The sequence below is a fragment of the Pyrgilauda ruficollis genome, unplaced genomic scaffold (genome assembly GCF_017590135.1).
Source record: "Pyrgilauda ruficollis isolate IOZ18807 unplaced genomic scaffold, ASM1759013v1 scaffold1, whole genome shotgun sequence".
In the NCBI taxonomy this organism is placed as follows: Eukaryota; Metazoa; Chordata; class Aves; order Passeriformes; family Passeridae; genus Pyrgilauda; species Pyrgilauda ruficollis.
Window position 1 is genome coordinate 7,474,860 of NW_024508100.1, and position 23,516 is coordinate 7,498,375.

General features: G+C 38.5%; 2 protein-coding genes across 4 annotated transcripts in view; both read left to right on the forward strand.

Moving 5' to 3' along the window:
- JAKMIP1 (janus kinase and microtubule interacting protein 1) overlaps positions 1–20,172 on the forward strand; it is an 86,663-nt gene extending 66,491 nt beyond the window's left edge. Inside the window, exons 20-22 of the mRNA XM_041464300.1 lie at positions 13,261–13,326; positions 16,053–16,097; positions 18,542–20,172. Coding sequence (XP_041320234.1) covers positions 13,261–13,326; positions 16,053–16,097; positions 18,542–18,574 — 144 coding nt within the window. The 3' untranslated portion in view covers positions 18,575–20,172. The remainder of the gene's footprint in view (positions 1–13,260; positions 13,327–16,052; positions 16,098–18,541) is intronic.
- A 121-nt stretch (positions 20,173–20,293) lies between these two features.
- The window catches only part of CUNH4orf50 (chromosome unknown C4orf50 homolog), a 62,374-nt gene continuing 59,151 nt past the window's right edge, over positions 20,294–23,516 (forward strand). For all 3 annotated transcript variants that reach the window (XM_041464033.1, XM_041464113.1, XM_041464178.1), the window contains exons 1-2: positions 20,294–20,551; positions 23,240–23,391. The gene's annotated coding sequence lies outside the window, so the exon portion shown is untranslated. The remainder of the gene's footprint in view (positions 20,552–23,239; positions 23,392–23,516) is intronic.

The following is a 23,516-nucleotide window of genomic DNA, read 5'->3' on the forward strand; positions in this document are numbered from 1 at the left end:
TCTCTGATAAGTACCCTCCTTTCCTCATGTATTTATATGTCCAGGAAAAATTTTGCCGACATTGTGACATCAGCAAGCACCCACTGCACTTTTTCTGGCAAAACAGTTGTCTAGACATGGCCAGATTTTACAGTCTGCAGTGCCTCTACAGTATGTGCAACACTTCTTCCTCTGCCGAACTAGAGGTTACAGAGAATGACAGGACAACATGACGGACTTGCAAGGCTTAAGACAGAGTCTCCTTGTTGCAAACACTGTCAAACTTTTCTCTGAAACAGAAACCATGTACTAAAGACTTCTATGAAACTTTGGAAGTTCAATCACTTCAGAAGGCCTGTTACTTTGCTTTCATTACCTTCTGGTCTGCCTGATACAAGGGCTTCAAAAGAACAACTCTGCTTATCTGGCAGGCTGGCAACAGTCTTCTCTGAGTCAGTTTCTGTGTTCAAGGAGATTTGGTGATGAAGAAAGAGTTCCCTCCTTCTGCCTATAAATGCTCCTTGACCACACATGCAGGGTGCAGAACTGGGAGGGCATGTGGTGAAAGCTATAGGTTGGTGTGCAAGGTTTCATTATAGATTAATTGCTTCACGCAGGGACTTTGAGGACTTAGCGTGTGAGGTGCTGGTTTCACAGAGCTGGTAAATGTCCTTCCTGGGAAATGACTGTCTGAGAGGGACAGGGATGGCCATAAGGAAATGGGCAAATGGCTGCACAGGTGCGAGCCTGTGCTGCTTTATGTGTTCTTCTTTGTCCAGATGTAAAGCTTGAGTTCTTGGCCACCGGGTATTGACTTCATTGACTTCAGTGAAATAAAATATCTTAGAAAGTTAGGCTCTGGATTACATTGGTAGGTCTGTTCTTCTTGGGCATGTATAGCTCCACATTATTACGGTTCATTAGTATATAAATGGAACCATTCATGTATACCCATTGTGCATTAAGGAAACCAGGCCTCTGTGGAGCCAAATTAGACAGACTGTGTGATTAGATCTGCTTGCTAAGGCACACAACACTTTTATTAAACCCAGAGTGCAACATGCAGGTCTGGGGGACAGATCCTCAGCTGAAATATGTTGGCAGTACTCCCTCTAAGTCAGAGAGGGTGCTCTGATTTACACCATCCTCTCTGTTTGGAGGAGGTAAAACATGTTAATTAAAAATCTGCCATGAGCAGCTTGTGATATTTGCTTCCAGCAATAGGGCATGTGTGGATGTTGCCATCAGAAAAGTCTCATTGTGCTACACTGCTATTACAACCTTTTGGAAATCAATGTCTGGTTTATTTTTAGCAGGGCTTCATTTAAAAGTAACATTTGTGCTATAGTCAGTGCAGTGGAATGACTTTACTGCTTTTTGGAAAATATGAAGGTCATTACTAGCAAGTTCTATTAAGAAGGGTAATTTTTTATGCATATACTTTGAATCATTTCTAGAGGGAGAGAAAAATGTGTTGTGTAGCTATAAAATCCATCTCTGAGAAGATACTTTAAACAGAGCAATACAACATGTTTCTGAAGTAGTGATATCAACTTCCTAATTAAGCAAAGTAAAAAAAAACCCCATAAAACAAAAAACCCCCCACAAAAAAACAGCAGCAGCCCAAAAAATCCCAGTACAGAAAATCCACACATCATGGTTAGTTCACCTTATAAATATATTGTAATCATCTTGTCTTCTAAAACTAGTAACTTTTTAAGTGTCAAATTATGCTTTATATAAATCAAACTAATTAAAAACCAAAATATATTCCTCTTGGTTATATAAAATATATATAATATTATAAAATATATTCCTGTTTACTGTAGCTGCTTCTGGAGTATGAAACTGGGGAAAGTCAGCAGAAGCAGGTTTTAAACTAGGATAGATTTATTCAAATTGCATTCTTGGCAGTATTCAAACATGAAGAAAATTTATAATAGAAATGTAATTCATTCTGATTTCATCTGAAGTTATTTTAAATCCAAAGAGAAGATCGAAAATCCTTGAAGTATATCAGATTGACACACAGTTCCAAAAATGGCTGCTGCCAGTCAGAAGGTATATGAAAGACAGATTTTATTAATGTAGTCCAGTAATTTCCTAGAGCTTATCTTTGTATAAAATTGTTAGAAAAAAAAGAAAGATAAAAGATAGGTTAGTTCATTGTGTCATCAAAAAGTGTGATTTTTTTTTCCCCCTAAGTTGTACTAAGCTGAGTGTGTTTTCTTTTAACTTGAGTTAGAATATTATTGGGTGAAGCTCAGTTTTACAGAAGAAAAGAAATCATTACTTTAGTTCTAGACCTGAATATAAGACATCTGTGAACTGCTGAACTCATCCAATTCCAGCTTTAAATAGTTGAATATAGCTGTAAAAATTTTAACTGTGTTTTCATTAAACTAGGGCATTTACTCCTGTGACCAGATTATTCAACAGTAAGAAGAGCAGAAATGACCACTTTATTTGCATGTTTTACTAGAAGGAGGTAAATCTTTAGGACAGAGCAGGTACTGACCTCCAAGTGCCATTCCATAGAGGAGGATTCACTGCTGCTGTGGTGCCTCGGGCACTGCTTCTCATGGACACCGAGGAAAAGTCAGAAGCACCAAGGTCCTTTTTCACCCTGAAATGTCAAAATATCACTTGAAATTGAGAAACAGCAAACTAATTTTCTTCACTAAATTCCTTAGTTTTTTTCCTGACCAGCAGTTTTTTCTGAAGGCATAGCTCTTCTGTCTTAAAGGCCAAACTAAGCTATGGCAAATGCCATTGTTCCATGAGTTCTTCCTGCTCTCCTCTATATGGACAACTTTTCCAAGCTGGGAGAGCAGTTTGTTTACAAATCTCTAGGGTTGGATGTCACCATATCTATAGGACCATATTGGCTCAGCCATTTGTGACAGATATTTGTTTGGGGGTGGTGGTGGGGGGGTTGGTGTTTATTTCTTACCCATGGAGAATTATGAAGGTTTATTGATGGGAACACTTTTGGGGAGGGAGAGAGGGAGAGAGAGGATTCTGTGCTCAGTGTACCTCATTGATAGGCACAAGGAGGTGTTGTCTTAAATCTGTCTTTTCTGGCACAGTGCTTTGTGAAAGAGAGGACAAGTTAAAGACAGCCCCTCCTCTGCCATGTTGCCTTCTGCCAGAGGCTGGCTTGGTCAAAAACTCACAGCTGTGTCACACAATTTACAAATTAGGTGGAAATATTACTATGAACCTTACTATAATAATAACTGGGGAGGCTCAGATAAATTTTCCTCCAAATCTACCTATATTTAATGGTTTAATGTTTTTATTTTGAATCTCAAAGGTTAAGGTGCTAGCTGTTTGCATACAATATGAAGAGGTATACATAGGGTAACCACTGATTTTTCTTTTTTTTTTTTCCTTTAGTATTAATGGTCTGTAGTTTGTTGTTTAAAATGTAATAGATTACTGTTGATAAAGTGATTTTTATATTCATGAATCGCTATTAAAAGCATCTGATATACCACAGCTGTATAACTGTCATCAATATTCATCAAGCACATCATGACTAGGCTAATCATGGTTGACCTGTGGTATTGATTTGTCATGCAGGAGTGAGCATGGAGTCTTTCAGCACATTATTGCTGCTATAATGACAATATCACAATAAACTTCTGTAATTTCCCACAGCTGACATGCATGGCAGATGAGGGTTAACTTTAGTCATTTCTGTATGTTCATCTTACAGTGTTTCCCTCTGTATGTTTTCTTCATATAGTCTTCAACTGTGCCTGCTTTGCTTGTTGCTCTAGTGATGCTACTTGTCTGAATAAGTGGTGATAGCAAGACTGCTGTACCTAAAAAAATACATCTGAAAGGTCTGCTCTCTTCGTCCTAAACAATGTCTGATTGAGCTTCTATTCAAAGTAAGAGCAACTGTATGCCTTGCAATAATATTAGTACCAAGAAAATTCTTATCTGAAATTTAAATGCTGAAATCCTCTCATCTGAAATCCTGAATACCCTGATTCTTAGGAAGAGCCAGTGGGAGCTGAGGAAGGGCAAGGCTAAAAGAGAAAGTATGTGAAGATTGTTACAGAAGTTAATACAGAAGTGTATTTTCATATGCCCAATTACCTACATGGGCATTTGTTATTTAAATATCTGAATGTAAAATTATCTTTAATGATAAATTTAATGATAAATACTACATTATGCTTCTGTAGTTTCTTTTTAATCTACAGTAATGTGCCCAATAATGTGTCTAGGCTGTCACAGAGTCAGTTTTAACATGTGGAATGTGTTTTGTCTTCTGAAGTCACATAGACTTAGCATAGCCATTCTGTGTAAATATAAATCTAATATGACTTAAATTATTGTTTTTTCCCTAATGAAAAGCAATAGAACTGTTGATATTCTTCTGTTAGATATCAATGTATGTTGTTGCATAAATTAAAAGATTCTCAGTGTTAAAAAAGATTAATCAAGTTTACTAATAAATACTACATACATATAGTAATTTGTACCAGATTATAACAGATCGTTATTTGGGGCTGAATGCATTTATAAAATTCACTGGTTTACAACTACAAATGGGACTGAATACATATGCTGAGAAATGCATCAGTTCACCTGCTAAAAGGTTCATTCTCCTCAGAAAGGCAAATAAAGAAACTACAGATGCGTAATAAAGATTAAAAAGAACAATTCTCCTATAGTAACTATTAATTTGATTATAATTAGACTGCAGAACAGAGAAAATAATGAAATTTTTACCTGCTGTGCAAGCAAAATAATGATTGAGAATCAGAGAGGTACAGTCCATCCAAAATGATCTATTATTACCATATGAAACTTACTGAAATTTCCATTAAGTTTTCATTCGTGAAGTAAAATAAGACGCCAACAAAACCAGCTTAAACTAATACTGTTGCAGTGACATTTTTGTTTGCCTATGACTATTATGCAAAATAACATTCTAGGAATATGGGATTAAAGGGAGCATTTGGATTTCTGAATACACAGCCCTTCCAGCAGTAGATCCAACAGCTTGAGTAATGCATGTGACAATTGCCTATGCAAATTGTTTTGTTAAAACACTACATGCTTTTAAACAGCTGTTAAAATGCATTGGATTTCAAAAGAGCCCAAGAAAAGAATGTGTTTATCCATCACTTTAGTGATTTGAATAATAGCTAAAGGCAAGTCAGTTTATATTCATCTTTGTTTCAATTTGTACATGTAACACAGTTATGCCATTCACACTACTGAAGATCTTACATACCTGTGTCTTAACAGTGAGGAGAATCTTCTTAAAATAATGATGTAATGAAACAATATCGATTCTTCCCTCTGTCAGATTGATAAAATATTTCCCATGCTAAATTTTGCTGTAGAATGAGAGACCTTCTTGCTCATAAGATGGCTTCAGAGATTCAAAACATGGTTCATGTCTGATGTAGCCTGTCCGTGGTGCCTGTCCTGGGAAAGGACATTAACCTGAACCTTCCCAACATTTCAGGGCCAGACTCTAAGCAGCTTAGCAAATCCTTCTTTGTCTGCTTTGTGCTAAAATTATCAAATTGTTTTCTTGGATTTGCTGGTGAATGTAAATCCAATAAAAGTGTGTCACAGGAACTGTTAAGGTGATTTCTAACTCCCCTGATTAGTACATTCCTGTATTTTCACAAGTGCAGTAGCATGGCAAGGAGCATATTCTGCAGCTAGATTAATTGATCTTGGTGTTGCTGTCTGTAAAACAGTACATTCATATGGGTGGGCTCTTTATTTACTTATTTAGGGAACATCAGTTCTACAGTTTGACACCTAAATGAAGGATGATGTGGTGATCATTGTCTGAAAGACAAAATTTGTCACAAAAGTTCTTTTCCTGATAGATTTTTCCCCATTTCACAAAGCTTCTTGAGGATTTCAAGCCATCCAAGGTGTTGGTTCAGGCCTGTGAATGTCTGACTAGCCCTGTGGGTAAATTGGAGAGGACAGAAGGCTTGGATGAAGAAGTGCACTTCATGTAGCCTGCATCACTGCCCAATAGAGAGAAAATGCAGAAATTCTCAGTCTATGTGTGTAACTAAAAAGGCAGCTGGGACATCAAGTTAAAAAAAAAAAAAAAAAGAATCTGTGAAAGGCACCATGTAATTGTAGAGTGACACAGCGCATTTCTCATCAGAACTTGAGGTAGCTTGAAAGACAATTTTAATCAAATGAGGAAGTGCACACATTTTGGCTGCTTGGGGAGGAAATCTGGACCTGGCATTTAAGTGCAGTAGAGCACTTCTGTACATCTCAGATCAATTTTCTTTCTTTGTATTGCTGAGGTTCCTCCCATGTCTAAATTTATGAGGAATCATTACAGGGCTGAAATGTTGCCTCCAGTATAAAAAATGATAGCTCTGAGACTGCAATCTAGGGCTCACTGAACTCAGACTAAGGATTTCCATTTATTTCAGTGCTCCTTTACAAGGGGAGCAGTATTAATGGGAATGGTACTTAATGTAGATGGATTGCTATTAAAACATGCTGGGCACTCATACTTCATGTGTTCTGTGTGGGAATACCATTAACCTTCTTCTTTTTAAATGGAGCAATATTGTCATTTTGGCTAAACCACAAGCTGAGTCTTCTAAGCCTGTGTTACTAAAATGTCTCTATTAGTGAAAGTAGAGTAATATTTCCAGGCACACATCCACCATCATGCTGCTTGCATTTCGCCTAAACTTGGATTCCTCAGACTTCCCAGAGATGTGGCTCGCAACCTTGGGGTTGCAGTATAGCTGCAGGAACCCAAAGCATGGTACAGAATACAGAAATTTGCCTTTTGAAATCAGTACCTGGCTGGTTCTTTACTGGAAGTGTACTAATATGATTTCACTGGACTCTTTGTCTTCAATTCAGTTTTAAATACTGCTTTATCCTTTTTGTTGCATCCTTTACAAGGGAGTAATGACAATAATCAATCTACATCCAGGGTTATCTAGCTTCTTGCTGAGTTTGGAGGCAGATTGATTATTGTCATTACTCCCTTGTACAAGGGTGCAACAAGGGTGCTGGAAACCTTCCAGCTATCAGGAAAATTGAGCTGTAGGTGCAGGGATACGTGAATTGGTCCCATCAAGGCCAGCTGAGGTACCATAGTGCCTATAAAGCAATGCTTCTATCAAACTTAGACACCCCCACTCCATAGGGAGGTCACACCTCCTGGGAGTAGGAAGCTGTAGTCCCATCTTGGTGGCTCAGTCCTCTGCTAGTTGAGAGCTGACTTATCTTAATTTCCCTGACAGTACTGAAGGCATTTGTCATCCAAGTTTACCAATGAGAATTGCTTAAGTGAGTCACTGAACTTCAAGAAGTGGATCCTGTTTCCCAGAAAAATGAAGTTTCCATCATGAGGTGAAAGGAAATTGAGGGTTATGAGCATTTATGAGGAATCTTCTGCACATTAATTCTACTGCTGAAAAAAAAGTCAAATTTCTTGCTTTTGGGGCAGTTGGACAGCCCTTTGCGTTTGGGATCTCTCCAGGAATTAACTTGGAGAGGCCTGCAGTCAGTGAACATATAATTTATATAACTGTGGTTGACTGATGGTAAACATCCCTTTTATGATTCAGTTAGTAACAATGTCATACGTAGTGCCTGCATTAGGGGCAGTCTTTGCCTGTCTTGGCATTGCAGACTTCCAAAAGAAATGTGTACCTTAGCTGCCTGACCCTTCTGGATGTGCTCTCCCTTACCTAATTGTTGGCATTTTTAGGCTGCTACATCTGTACCTCCCACCTTTGTACATGTGCTGCTGCATGCGTAACTTACGACTATGAAGAAAAGTTTTATAATGGAACTTAACAGGTTTTTTTTAACTTAAAAGTCTGTTCAAATCGCAATTAAGTAATAAGTAAGGCATCTTGAGCATCTTTTTTTCTGTGGCTGTCGGGCAGTGGAGTGTATCTGTGGGCTGAGCCCCACTGCTGGCAGAGCTGCAGCTGCTGTTGAGATAGCCTGGCCAGCAGAGCCATCTGCTGATAGCTCTGCACAGGGAGCTCCTCAGCCCTGGCTGCACCCTGCCTGCCTGGGAGCACTCACTCAGAAGGGGCAGCAAACTCATTGCTAGTGGGAGAATGATTTATTTATTGAGTAGGTGCCTGCCATGCTGAAATGGGGGCTGGTCCAACCCTCTTTCAAAACTCAGGGAAGCTCCATGCAAGGAGAATTTGCAAAGGCACCATCTATTATCCAGAACTTTTGTGATGAGATTTTATTTGCTATTGTAACAAAATCAATGAGAAACAAATATTCATTATTTTGGCATGTTGGTTTTGAATGCAGGCAAGGTGGACAGTGTTAGGAGTCCATCCCTTATGTTTACTCTCCTCTCTTCCATGGTTGCATTCCCATTCCCCTGTTTTTGCCTGACTGTGGCTCTTTGTTTGCCTACAGTAACTCCATTGTATGGCCCCATGATTTGACTACACAGGGTTATTCTCATGAATCCTGTCAGTTCCAAAAAAGGTGCACTCCTGTGACTGAGGGGCAGCTATTAACTGCAGGAACACAGGAATTGCTAGATCCCAGCAGAGCACTGCTCTGCATTGTCCTTAATCCTCACTCTGACTGTGACCAAGCTAGGGACTCCAAAGGAAACACAAACACTCTGCTGGACTCAGGTTTGCTATCAATATTTCCTATCCCTCTCTTTTTAAAATAGGAAATAAAGAGAAGAACAGCCTGTGGCTTTCTTTTCAGCTGAGACTTATCAAAGTTCTGAGGGCAAAATAGAGTTGATTTTGTTGCTTCCTCACGCTTTTTTTTGTGCTGTTGAAAATATACTGGATTTGCAAGGCTCCTGCAAGCCATGTCATGGGTGTAGCTGAATGCATCTTTTATAGCACAATTATTACTACTTTATACCACATAGCAGGAAAAGCTCAACTTAATGATCATCAATTTATATCCTGAAACATAAAATATGTAGAATTTCATGATAGCAATGAAATAGTTCTGCATGATTTGTTGTCACAGTCACACTTTTGCAAACATAAACAAATCAGAATATACTGAAAGCATTTAATCAATTGGTGAAATCTGAGCGTGAGTCCACAGCTTCTTGATTGGTAATTCTTGCAAACTGAAGGAACAGAAAGATGTAAATGTTTATACGAATCTCAAACAGTCCTGTCTTGGTCTTAATTGGTATCTCTAACTTTTATGTAATTTCCTTCTCAGTAATTAAATATAGCCTTTGACTGATGAACATGTCTTGCTACTTCTAGGAGATACTTTTTTGTTACAGCTGTGATTATTTACCTTACTTTTTTTTTTTTTTTTGAAGTTGTATTTTGGAAATTGTCTTTGTGATCAAGATAATGCAGTAAATGCAGATAGGTACAATAAGAGAAAATTATTCTTTTAATGTGTTAAATACTATGGCTTTCTCTACAGTTAAATGGAAATAAGTGATTAAATAATATTTTTCAGGATATATAAATAGCTGAACTGTGCTGGTTATCTTCCAGTGCTGTCCCTGAGCAATCACAGGATATTCATGGGGATGGCTACACCCACTTCATCCTCCTGGATAATCCTCCAGGGGAAAGCAAGTAAACAGCTAGGAGCAAACAACACCAAGCTTTGATACCTGATGAACAATTCCAGCCCAGGGTTGTGTTTTAAAACAAATTTTGACCTGTCTAGATTTGGACTCTTTAATTTTTGCAGCAAAGAAGTTAGTTACAAAATTTTACTCATTGGCAGCAAAAGTATTCTGTCACTGTGATTTCCACTCATATGAGAGGAATACGAGCTGTTTGAACAATCACCTGCCCTCAGCACCAGGTCTGGAGCAGCTCTGAGCACACATTTGTACACACCAGTGTCTGTCCTGCTGGCTGCATCCACGCTGTGCAGGGCAGCAGCAGTGCCCTGGCCACCTGCCAGCCCAGGCCCTGCCCCATGGCTGTTATCAGAACCTTCCCAGGCACAATTCAGTGAGGTGACAGGCAGTACAGCACTACAGCAGGCAGGCAATGCAAGAAGTGGCCACTACTGAGCAGTGGATTCTAATGCACAATCAGGTAATCAGCCCCATGGCAGGAACAGGAGCCTGCTGATCCCTGGATGAACAGCACTAAGAGCTGTAAATTCAGTCTAGTACATCCCAAATGAACCTGGTGTTATCCCAAACCCTTCAGCTCCACACTGGGCACCAAACAGAGCTCCTGTGGTTTCACCCTCTCTGGCAGCCAAGCCCCACACAGCCACCCACTCCCTCCCTCCCCACCAGGATCAGGGAAGAATTGGAGGAGAAAACTAGAAAACTCATGGGTTGAGATAAAGACAGTTTGATAGGGAAAGCAAAAGCTGCAGAGAGAAGCCAAACAAAAGAAGACATTAATTCACTACTTCCCATGAGCAGGAAGGTGTTCAGCCATCTCCAGAAGAGCAGGGACCATCACATATACCAGGAACTTGAAACAACAAACACCACCATTCCAGATGTTCCCCACTTTCCACCTTCTTCCTCCCACTTTATATACTGAGCATGATGTCACTTGGTCTGCATTATCCCATTTGTCAGTTTGGGTCACCTGTCCTGGCTGTGTCTCCTCCCAGCCTCCCATTGACCTCCAACTTCCCTGCGAGGGGGGAGTGTGAAAAGCAGAGAAGACCTTGGCTCTGCGTAAGCTCTGCTTAGCAATAACAAAAACATCTCTATATTATCAACCCTGTGTTCACCACAAATCCAAAACACAGCTCCACACCTGCCACTGTGAAAAAAGTTAACTCTACCCCAGCCAAAACCAGCACACTCTGCCTTACTGTTACCAATCTAGTTGTTTTGAGGGTTTTTTTTGCAGATTTTCAGTGCTAAGAAATTCAGTCGTTTATGTATTCCTTTCAGCTGGTAGGTTGTCTTTGTGTTTTAAGTGATTTTAAAGAAAATATATGTCTCTGCACCTTGAAACTATTCTCTTTCATCTCCCAAAATTTAACAGTTATTATGGGAGGGAGTTGGAAAATAGAAGCCTCAGCCCTTTTTTTAGAACTGTTCTGAATAGTTGGAGAAAATAGCCGGATAGGTATAATCTTGAAAAGATGAAAAATGCATGAGGGAGTAATAACATCTCGATTTTTACTTGATTAACAGAATTCCCAAATCCTAAAAATGCCATCTTATCCTAATTAACTTGTTCTTTTAGGAACAAGTTAATTAGGATAAGGAACACTTGCTCTAAACCCTGAGGTGAGAAAGCCACCAGATGTTCAGTGGCCTTTTTAAATTCTTTTTTTTTTTTTCTTAAGGCAAAGTCTCAGGAGTTATTGAAAAATACCTTTAAATGATAAATCTTGAAGGTGAAAATGATATTTTAAAAATTTGCTTCTCTCCACTTATCTTGCTATGGTCAAATTTTTCCTCAGAGCATCAGAGCACAACCCCCAGAGAATTGAAGTCTGTCAGTCAGGTTTGGGATGTGGTTAGAAGAAGGAATCAGCATGACTGTAGGGAGTAGGAGAGAAACAGGAGTCTAACCTGATGGATTAGAGATACTGGGAGTGATTCCAACTGCCTGCTTCTCATCCCATGGTTTTTCACAGTGATTGTAACATTCCTGCATCATATACATGCAGTATATGATGATCACTTGGGAGATAGGCTTGCCTTGAACAGGGCATAGATGAGCTATAAATCAATTTAAATGGAATAGAGGAAAAGTGAAATTAATACAGCTGTGCTTGGGGCATTTGTGATTGTCAGCAAAGGTGCATTCACTTATGTCACATGAGGGTAATCTGGTTCATGCTGGTTTGTGTAATATCTGGGGAAGTCTTTGAGCACTGTAGTATGACATACTGTAGATTTTGACTAACTTACACTGAATGTGCAATATTCAAAACAAGCTTTAAGTGAAATCTTCCATTTTGAAACAGGAGCAACGATAACAAAGCCTTTTTGCTCGTGGCCTGTCTTCAATATTTGTGTGGAGGAGCATGCCCTAGGAAAAGTGAATGGCAGGGTCGTGTGTAGTTCATTTTTGGAATAGTTCCAGGTTAGATTTGTGATTTTCAAGCCAAACTTTGTGTTTCTCCAAAGCAGTCTGGTCACTGGATCAGCTGCTGCCCTGCTGCCGCTGTCCTGGGCTATAATGGGTGTGGAGCATTTACCCTTAGAGCTGAAGGCAGGTAGGAGACTACCAGCAACTGCTGATACACACAGGTTTGTGAGTGATGACTGGATGTGGTTTTGAAACAAGTACTGCTGTTCACATCAATTTGAGAGTCATAAAATAATTTGGGAGTGAGGCAGCAGCAGCTGCACTGATTTTACTCACCTATACCATCCCCATTAGAGGAAATGATAATTTGTCTTTCCAAGTTCAGGAACTGCTAACACCCCTAGCTGTTGTAGGCCAGGCTGAGATTGGGTAGTTAATCCCCCAAAAAAACCTCATTTTATGAAGTTGTTTCTTGAAGATTTCAGGTTTCTGCCTATAGAAAAAAATATTTATAACCTACTTTATCTGTAACAAGTACAATATACTGAAAGTGTAATAAAATGCATCTAAATTGTATAAGATCCCCAACATCAAAAGAAAAATAAACAATAAGAAAAAAAGTGTGACTTACAGAAAGGAAAAAAGGAGATATGTGATACAGAAAAGAATAAGATATGTGGACCCAGCAGAAGTCATGTTTTTGAAGAATCTTTGTGAAACTGAACAAGAAAAATCCTTAAAAATATGGGGAGCTACAGTGAAGGAAACATTCCATCTGGCTGTGGTGGGAGGTGACTGGTAATAGGACAGAGCTGAGTCTCTGGATGGCATCTTTGTGATAAACTGAAAATATGTGTGTTCTCTTTTCTCTGGTATAGCCTGACTATGCTAGAAGTATGGTTGCGTTTTATAGGAAAAGAAAATTAAGGGTTAAAAGGAAATGTGATAGTGTAATCCACAGACTGTCTAGGTAAGCAGAAAAACTGGCAGTTGCACAGAAAAAGAATTTTGATGCAAAATGGAATTGTCTGTGTGTATATGTTAAAATGATGATTAACGAGTGGTGATGAGTAGACTTCCTGGTATAAACATGACGTTCTGAACATGCAGCTTGTTTGAAATGCCATGGTTTCACGGAAATGTGGAAAATTCTGCCATGGAAATGTCTGATACAACTGTAAAGGAAGTGTTACATTAATAATGGACATTTGTTCTCTTTATTTTTAACCCAATTCTTATATTTTTTATTCATATGCTTTTCAAATTAGATATAATAATGTCTGTTTTTCTTTTCCTGTTCCAGCGAATTCGAGATCTAGAAGATAAAATAGAACTTCAAAAGAGGCAACTCAAAGAAATTGAGGAAAAGGTAAATTTATGTCTGGGCAGTACCAACGGAATTTTTTTTCCCATAGAAAATTGTTTTTCTCTGTTGCACTGATGTCAATAGTACTTAACCTAATATCACAAAATATATTTTAAGACAAGATAAAATTTGAGTTTGAGTCATTACTGCATGAAATGCAGCTCTGTCTCTAATCTGCTCAAAATTATTTCCTATCCAGGATTTCTGTCAATTACAGGAAGGAATCAAGGAATCTGAGGAGACTCTAGACTAGTAGAAGGAGGATTTGCTGTGGTTTAGATCAAAAAAGAACAAAGATTTGTCTCTGAAAAAATTGTTTAGCTCAGCCCTATTCTTTGGATAGCATTGCTTTGCAAAACTTTCAAGTACTGAAAAATAAAACAAAATTAAGGAAGTGCCTGCGAAACACTACAATTAAGGAGTATTTCTTGTTTTAATATAGAAAAACGTTAATATAATGGATCTGATTTTTTTTTTTTAAGAAGAAGCTCTGATCAGGGCTTCAGACAGCAAATTAATTTGTGTCACTGTGGTTCCCAAACTAGGGATGGCACAAGCTTTGTGGAGTGTGGGCTCAGGTTTTTCCCAGGTCTGTGGAGTTCAGGCTGTGCTGCAGAGCATGGACTGACAATGGGTCTTTCTCTAGCCCCAGCAGAGTGTTTTGGTTATGTTACCTTTGCTGAACCAGTGCCTAGATGCCAGCAAGAGTCACGTCCCATGTTCCTTTTCTTCAGCAATTATGGGCATGTAATCCTACATAAACCTACTGCTGGGCTGAATGGAGACCTTAGTGGAGTTCTCAGTCATTGTTTTTTTCTCTTGGGATGAAAATGGGTAAAAGGGCAAAAGGAGAGCTTTTGCAGGACTCTGGAAGGAGTTGAAAGAGGTCAGTGGGGTTGGCAGAACAGAGGGAGGATTCAGGGAATAGCTCATTGGGTGTAGAAAAGTTTTTCCTCACCCTTCTCTGATCTCAGCATCCCTTCATCTTCTTTCAGCATGTGGCAGTCCTCCCAGTTGCACTTCCAGCAACCATTCCAATTCCCTCAGCATCTCCCTCGGCCCCTTCTGCTCCCACAGCAGTTGTCTCCCCTCTGCTGTACCTTGTCCCACACTTTTCAGACCGTGATACCTGTCTGTGTTTGTGGAAGAGCAGGAGAGGAGCCTGCAGAAGCTGGGCTGTCTGCGCTGTTGCTAATTACTGCTTTATGTCACCCCACAATGACGTGGCTGGGGCTGGTCTGTCTGCATCCCTTGGGAGGGCAGTGCTCCCTGTTGGCACTGGCAGAGAAACACAGGCACTATTCACCCTTAAAAGGGCTCTTTTAACCCTTAAAAGGGCCCTTTTGCTGCCTTTGCCCTCTTCTGCCCCAGACCATGTCTATACCTGAAGCTGTTCCTGCCTAGCAGCCAGTGATGTCTAAAGTACTACACAACTCCTCAAAGCAGAGAAATGTTGAGGGATAGACAAAATTTGTACATATTAACTATTTCAAATATTACTGTTTATCCGCCTATTCTAAAAAATAAACATCTCTAGATGTTGCTCTTGCCAAAACATAGCCTTTAAGGCATTGCCATTACAGTTTACAGAGCAGGTATAGGATTAGCCAGACTGATAATTTTGGAAATGGAAAATAGCATTATCTCTGCTGGTTCATCAGCCGGATGGATGTGGAAAAGCACTGGAAAAGAAAGAGCTTAATCACAAGCTTAGCAGAAAGCTGGTAATGAGTTAAAATGATTAACATCCTCTTGGCTTTAATGTTACATTAGCAAGAGACCTCAAAAAAGCTTCATCTCTTTCTATTGACCTTCAGCTTCTGGATGGGTGGAGGGCTTTCTTCTATCCCTATTACATTTGAATTATTTTTTTCCCTGGGATTAAATCCCATTCTGGTGGCCCAAAGGAAGGTTGTGTTGTCAGAGAAGCAATGAATATTGTCATTTTATCTCATTGTTCTTCTAAAAGTTTAATGTGTTAAAGGGTGCAGACTGACACCTACATGCTAGTGATACTGAGCACAATAATTTCTTGTGGAGAGAAGTCTTATGCTTTTGAAGGAACAACAGCATTTATAGCATTTATAGCTGGTGGTAGCAAAGGAAATACACCACTTACTGTGTCTGAGTATGACTTTTCATTTTCATTTAGGATTCAATTTTTAAGTTTTTTGTAAAACTCTGTCAAATCATAACATGAATATTACAGTATTTCTGCCCTATAGATTCTTCAGCAAACTGTCTTGTTTCTAGAGCCTATACAGAAAAATGATACAAAATCTCAGTTTTAATCTGTGAGTTGATATGCTAGGAATAAATGCTGTTTAAACATGCTGTGCTCTTCTCACAGCTGATTCTCTGCTATTTCGGTTGCATTTAGGTTGTGCCCTTGGCTTGGTACGCTTTGATTCAGGAAAGATTTAGTGTGTGTCATTATAAGTACTTCTTTAAGTGAATCACAATACCAAGCCTAATATATATGAATCCACAGATGCTGCCATTGTAAAACTGCCCTCAAATACTGATTTTTTTTTTTTACTGCTTTTTAAAGTAAGATTGGTATACTGTGTCTTTCTTTCAGATCAACTCAATTAATGATGTAAGTCTAACTGCTGTATTGTCACTGGATTTCATATTACATATCTTACATCTTCTTTCTTTTCTTTTTTCCTCATTTTCTTTTGATCTTATGTTATAGTTTTTGTTCCTTTTTTTGTTTTTTTCACTAGCATTCATTCTGTGGCCTTGATGACACAACTGAGCCGAGACGTGTGGTTGGTATTCTTTATATTTCTTTGTACTCAATTTTTGACTCCTAGATTTTGCCATGTTTTAGGGATTGTTTGTAAGACTGTAACCATGAGGAAGGGCATACTGGTTTTACCTGCACAGAGAGGACGAGCCACCTATAAAGTCCAACTTGGATACTTTCCTTCCTAGATTTCTGCAGAAAGTGATTGGGTTTTCAATGTGAAATGATTTTGTATTCAAAGATACTGACTGCCATAGCTGCAGTGAGTGCTTTCCATTCTTGCACAGCAGGTACATTTTGTCTGAAAGTTTAGTTATTGCTGTAGATTCTTGCCTTGTGTCATGCTGGATGGGGAGGAGGCAAAGAATCACTTGGCTTAAGTTTTGCCTTCTAAGAAGCCCTGTGAGCATAAGCACCCATGCAAAATAGGGGGTTTGTTTCACTTCCTCCAGATCCTTGAGGCCATGACCTAACTTAGGATTAATAACAAATTTTCCCTTTTATGAGTGATTTGAGGGTTGCAGCGTGAATGACACAACATGGAAAAGGTGAGGATAAAAATCCTCTGTGCCTCTCCTTTGAGACATTGCCATCACTCTCACTGTCCTTTCCCAGTGTGCTCATCCTTTCAGCTCAGTGCAAAAGGCAGTGAATTTCTTCAGCTGTGGCAGGAGCCATAGCACCAGTACTCACCTTTCACAGAGAACAAGAGGGAAATGCAATTTAGAAAATCAGTCCCAGTCCTCTGCCCTGGAGCAGTGCAAGTTCCACATTGCTCTTCAGGAAGGATGGTAACTCAGCAGCCTAACTGAGGATTAAACTGTGCTTTAAAGCTCTTGAATATTATACAGTATTTGTACTGTTACTCTTGGTTCTTTGATTTTGTTTGTTTTTAACTCAATAATACACAATGCTTTTACCTTTACAAAATTTCTAAGCTTTTTCTTCTTTGTAATTTGTTGTGAATTATCTTCAAGGAATCTCCTTATGGTGGGAGTTTAATCAACATCTTTGAAACTGCTATCAGTACTGTATGATGAAAAAGAATGATGACAATAGTTGCCCTAAGCCCCTTCTATGAGCATGAAACAATATTGTTAGCATGAAACAATATTTTCTACTGTCCAGATCTCAAATGATTTTGAGAAATCAGACCTGTATTATTATGGGCTCTTTCTAGGGTTTATTCAGGTCCAGTGTGTTCAGCTATCATCTTTCTGTTTATGCTCTTTGGAACTTGCTCTGGGTGTTCATTACAAGCATTGCTGCATATAGTTTTTATTTTTCAATAAATTTTTCAATAAAATGGTAACAGATCCAGATGGGTAGAAGGTAATTCTCAGGTATTATTGTTTTCTTAAAAGTGCAGGAGCTTTCTTTTGATTGTTAGAAGTTGAAAAGTAGTTGAAATTGAACAAAATTTTTCAGTATTTTTGGGATTGCTTCTGAAATTTTGGTTATTTTATAAAGGATTGAGCATATGTTTATAGAAAGGTGTGTGAAGAAACATGAAGCCTTGTAGTAAACTATTCACCTTTCCACATTTTGAAGTGAAATTTTGGGTGAGGTCAGATAAGACAGATGCTATTTTGGTTAAGATAAGTTTGAAAGAATAATGTTAAAAGAGTCACCGAACTATTGCCTTTGGAATTTCCTCCAGGTTTTTTATACCAGTCCCAGTTAGAGGTGCTAACAGCTGGATGAATATATATGCTTTTAATATGTTGAAAGATATACTGGCCAAGTCTAGAGATACTTTATAAACATTCAATAAACAGTGAAATCACCAGCATTTAAAAAATTCTATTTAAAATATTTTGACATACTGTGCATTCAAGGGATTTATAGTTTTCCACACAGACAGATATTACCTGAGAGTATTCTGGGTTCCCCTTAGATTAAAAGAGAAAAAAAAAAAATTTAAAAAATTGAAAATGTTAATAGTCTTCAAAAAAATGCATTGTGCTGATATAATGTGCTACTTTTCCTGCTAACAATAAGTACTTAAGTAATGAAATTCAAGCTTGGTGACAAGCATTTTGAGGAGATGACACAGGGATAGTGACTAGCCACATAACTACTCAGCTTTTGACATTTCTAGGAGTGCACATCACATTCTGGTGCTGGTGTGAAGGGCAATGTTCTTTAATTCATCTTGCCAGAGGTGAATGTCTCTGATTAATCTAACACAGAAAAGCCAATTTTAAGATATTTAATTATAGTTGGACTTTTCAACACTGTTAACTGTTTCAAGGCAAACCAGGTGATTTACTGATAGTAATTTTGGTTCTAGTTGTTCTGAAGGTAATATAAAACATTCAGAAAGGTATTGTGCTGTCTGTGAATTTAGGGTTTGATACCAACATGTGTTTCTAAAGTAATGTTTTTTATCTAAAGCTCAGGACACTTTTTCTTTTCTTTTCTTTGTTGTTTTTGTTTTCTGTTTTGGCTTTGTTTTGTTTACAGGCTATTAAAAGAAGCTATGGAGTGAAAAGCTGAGTCCACATGAAAAATACGGAAAATATTTATTAAGCAACTTTAAATCGGTGCATTTTTTCATAAAGCAGTTTGCATAATACTTGAAGCTGCAAAATATTTGAACTTAAAATTAGAGATTTTTTTTTAAAAGATATGGCTTCAAGCTGGAATGATTTCACAATCAAATAAGGACCAGCACATCATAAACACTGAAAAAAATTACAAACAGGACTTACACTCTCCCACCAACCAAACAGCAGAAAAAATACAAGTGCAATTACTGGCTGCTATGTGAACTGTTACTACCAAATGGTTTTCTTACAGTACTGAAATCTTTGTCTCCATACTGCATGCTTTCAACAAATGTCGTTTGCATTTCACCCAAGAAACACAGGATCTCCTTTTTAATATCTATATTAAAAAAGCTAAGTGTTTGACATTAAGTTGTCTCTAGTAAATAGCTGAAAGGAAGCAAAATGTTCAAAGTTGGAAACAAATAAAGAATTACTACCCTGCAGTGGTCAAATTCATATTAAATTCCTAAGTTGGAAATCCACAGGTGCAGAAAGAAAGGGTTTTGGAGAAAGGCAAGGTAGATTGAAGTATGAAAACTTTGAAGTGGGTGAGAACTATATGGGAAATATGATTCTTTGAATGTTTTTGAAAAGTAAGGCAATGTCTTGTAAAGACAGCACTGGGAAAATGACAGATTCCATGGTGGCCTGGGAGGTCAGGAAAAGAGAACGCATGATGTGCTGTGCTCAGTTATCTCTTCAAGAAGAAAGAAGGACTTGGACAAATGGGCATGTATAAAAATGTGATAAGCAGAGAAACAGTTGAACATGAATATTTGGAAATCATGGCATACTCTCAGGTGAAATAAAAAAAATCATCATTAGCAAAAATGACACAACCTCAACCAGCAGAGGTAGATAAACAGTCACTGACCACCTGAACTGCAAGAAAAATTTGAGGTGAAGCACACATTGAAAAAGTGGAAGTTGCAAAGACCTTTTTAAGAGAATGGTTAGAAAATGAAAAAAAAATATTATTCTTTCAAAGAGGGAAAAGCAAATCAATACTTCAGAACTGGAAGGAAATTTTCAGAAGAAATAGATAATTTTAATTATTTCTGAAATGTTGAGGCAAGATGCAAACTTTGAGAGCACAATATTAGAAGATCACTTTCTCCTCCCTCACATTTTCTTGAAAATCATATTTGTGAAATAAGTCTACTCCCATGGACACACTGAACTCCAACATGAAGTAGCTGGTTACAATAACACATCACATGAAGTGGAAATTATGATTGACAAAAATAACATAAGGCATTGAGCAACTAAGGAAGGACAGAGGAAGCTGTTGAAGGTGCTGGAATCAGCCTCAGAAGCAGCCTGTTTTCTCAGATAATTATCAGGCTCTGAAGAGAAGGACACAAAGAATCACTGGACAAGAGCTTTTACCTGCAGAGGGAGCTGAGACACTCCACAGGATTAATTCAGTCACATGCAGCAAATTGTGGCTGACGTCAGGGTCAGAATAACCCTGGTAGAAAGCACAATTTACCTTGGAAATGAGGATCATGCAAAAGTCTGGAATCTCAGTCTCCAAAAGAATGTGCTGCTCACAATATATTGTTCAAAAGGTACAAGCATTTCTAGAATGTGTTTTCAAATAGAAATTTTTCATGTTTTAGTTAAGGGTTTTAGCAGTGTGATGACAGAATGTGGGAAAATAAAGCCTTCACTGCGAGAGAGAGTCCTGGCATCACTCAAAAGCAAAGGACCACAACAGAAGGTAAACAGAGCTTGAGGTTCTCAAACCTGGTGCCAGTGAAGGAACAAGGATTCACTCGGCAAAGAAACACTTCTCATAGACACAGATTTGCTCATCACTGTTTTGAATATGGAACTACAAGCACAAAATGGTCAGAGCATGTGGCTGCCACAATAAGCGCACTGCACGGACAGGAGAGGGTCTGCTTAAAAGGCACAGAAGGTATGAACAGTTTCGTTTCCTTATTTCGTTATGTGTTTTTTTTCACGTTACATTGTAATGCACATGTGACAGTTTTCTCAAGAAAACTGGCTGATTGGGCTGACATTTCCCATTGCATTAATGATGGTCTTTTTCTGCACTGAGCTAGCAGGATTTGTACTTTTGGAAAACAGATCATTACAGTCTCACTATCTGTTGTATATTGGTATTTGCTGTAGAGCTGGGAATGGGTACAGTGTGTTAACAGGTTTTTCAGGCTTTAGAGTAGGCTGTCCAGCGAGCTGGTAGAATCACCATCCCTGGAAATGTTCAAAGGTGCATGTGGCACTTGAGAACATGGTTTAATGCTGGTCTTGGCACTGCTGGGTTAGTGGTTGGTCTTGGTGCTGTTAGAGATCTTTTGCAACCTTAGTGATTCTATTATTCTGTGATTCAGTCCATGCAAGATGGACTGAATCGCAGAATTTGGGCCTGATTTTCCCTTTTTGTGACACAGCTTTCAAACCGTCTGTCCTACTGTATAAATGAGGAAGGGAACTGTAAGTGTCTCATTGCTTGTGTCAGTTGTAACAGCTTTCCTGGGCTCATGCTACAGTTGCAAATGATGTTAATTTGGCTTCCACTGTGAATTATTAATGAGAAAAAGAACAATGTTCACTGTTATTATATGTGCCTTTTGCAGTGCTGTTCAGGGATAACCATTGTCACAGAACAGGGTGTCTATTCCATTTACAAATAACAGAAACAAAATACTGATGTCTCAAGGAACTCTGCATTGAAGATACTGTTTTATTTGGGAAGTGATACCATCCAGGAGAGGGCCATAATTATGTTAACATGTCTCAAGGAGGCATGGTCTCTGAGAAGAGACTGGGCTTGGTATCACAAAGAGGTGTGAACTTTGTTGTTCATGTGGATTTATTTGATGTCTATCCATACTTGAAGCTTTTAAGTATCATGGCTTCTTAAGGGGCTGAGGAGTGCCTGAATTGTTTCAGCTCTAGGTCCTTATGCAGCTGACACAAGGCCAGTGAGTTCATACAATTGACCAAAGTTACTTTATGTAATTGACTGAACCTGTGAATAGCACACAACAAAACATCAAAACATGAGGTGATAAGAGAACTGGTTTTTTTAATCTTTTGCACTGATTTTGTACCATTTTTTACTCATCAGCGTCAAAAAAGTTACTTTTATCTTCCTCTTTGCACTGTAGATTCAGCATTTGTCTACCAAAAAAAAAAAAAAAAAAAGTAATTGCATTATTTCCTTGGTAATCAATCCAAGCTCTGGTTGAATTCCAGTAACAGATCCAATTCCAAATCAACACAAATGTAGCAAAATCATTTCATAGGCATGTCACAGGTGCCAGCTGGTTGAGGTTTAACCCAGCTGACAGCCAGCATCATGTAGAGCCACTTCCTTGCTCCATCCACACCCTCCCTCCACCAGTGGGGAGGAGAGTCAGAAAGAAGAGGTAAATCTCTTGGGTTGAGAAACAAACAGTTTAATAATTGAGACAAAATATTACTACAATAATATGCTGGTGCTAATAATTGTAATTATAAGGAGGGAGAGAGAGAGAATTTAACAGGACTCAAGCAAGTGTGCTTTGCACTGCAGTTTCCCACCACCTGCTGACCAATGGCCAGCCAGTTCCTGAACAGCAATTGGTCCCTTCCTGGGTAATTCCCTTCAGTTTATATAGTGAGAAGGAAGCTCTGTGGTGTGGAATATCCCTCTGCACAGTTTGGATGAGCTGTCCCAGCTGTGTTCCCTCCCAGCTCCTTGTGCAGCTCCTCACTGGCAGAGCATGAGCCGCTGAAGAGTCCTTGACGCAGGGTGAGCACTGCTGAGCAGCAGCCAAAACATCAGAGGGTGATCAGCATTTTCTCATCCTAAATCCAAAACACAGCGCTGTGCCAGCTTCTAAGGAGAAAATTATCTCTGTCCCAGCAGAAACCAGGACACAGTTATGACTATATTACTGAAGTGAGTTTCTGAAGAATTTTTAGATCTATGACTAAAAGAGGCAGAAGAAGAGAACCAACCTTAACTTGCCTTCTCAAGCCCAAATTTGAAAATTTCTTTCAGCTATGGTTTCATGACCTGTCAGAAGTGGATACAAATAAAATACTGCATGCAGAATTACAAAATACCAATTAGATAAACAGAATGTTTTCTCTGAAATAGTTATAGAATGCCTTTTAAATAGGAAATATCCTTTTTTAATCTTCTGTCTTGAAACAATAATAATGTAATATATTTATCCAAAGTAAACACACTAGTGTTAAACTCCTGTGGTTAGTAGGAAATTATTCTCTTTTCAAAACTTTGATGACTAATTCCTTTATTAATTAGTCTAACTGAATCTTTTATGGGGATCTCCTGTTGTAAACAGCAACTCCCCTCATACATTCTAATGGGGCTAATGAAATGAGACTTTCTCATAAATAATAAATGTGTTCAGAATCAAGAAGGACTGTTCATTTGATCACCAGAGGCTTAGACTCTGTTATTGCATGCTTAGACTCTAGTACATTGAGAATCTAATTTGGGCTCTTTTTCATCATGGATCCTTCGTCTGGAAGAGAACAAGAATTTTGTTACTGTGTTAGAATGCCCAGTAATGAAGGATTTGCTATCCTGAATTTCAGTGTTAAAGTTGCTACTTCTTGGGTTTTCCAGGAATTAGAAGATGCAGGCACACCTGATGAAAAAGTTAACAGTGCTGGAGAAGAGAATTTGAATGTCAGAATAAAAGAGCTGGAAAAGTCAGAGGAAAAACTGAAAAGTGTTCTAGAGGAGTACGTGGAGTCAGATTCCATCCTAAGAAATAGGTAAATGAAAGGGGGGTTTGCATTAAAATTTATTATTATGTGACAAATGTACTCTTCACTTTGCCCTGTGTACTGGTTGTCAAATGATACATGCAGAACCAGTAAAAAGAAAGGCTTTCTGTGTT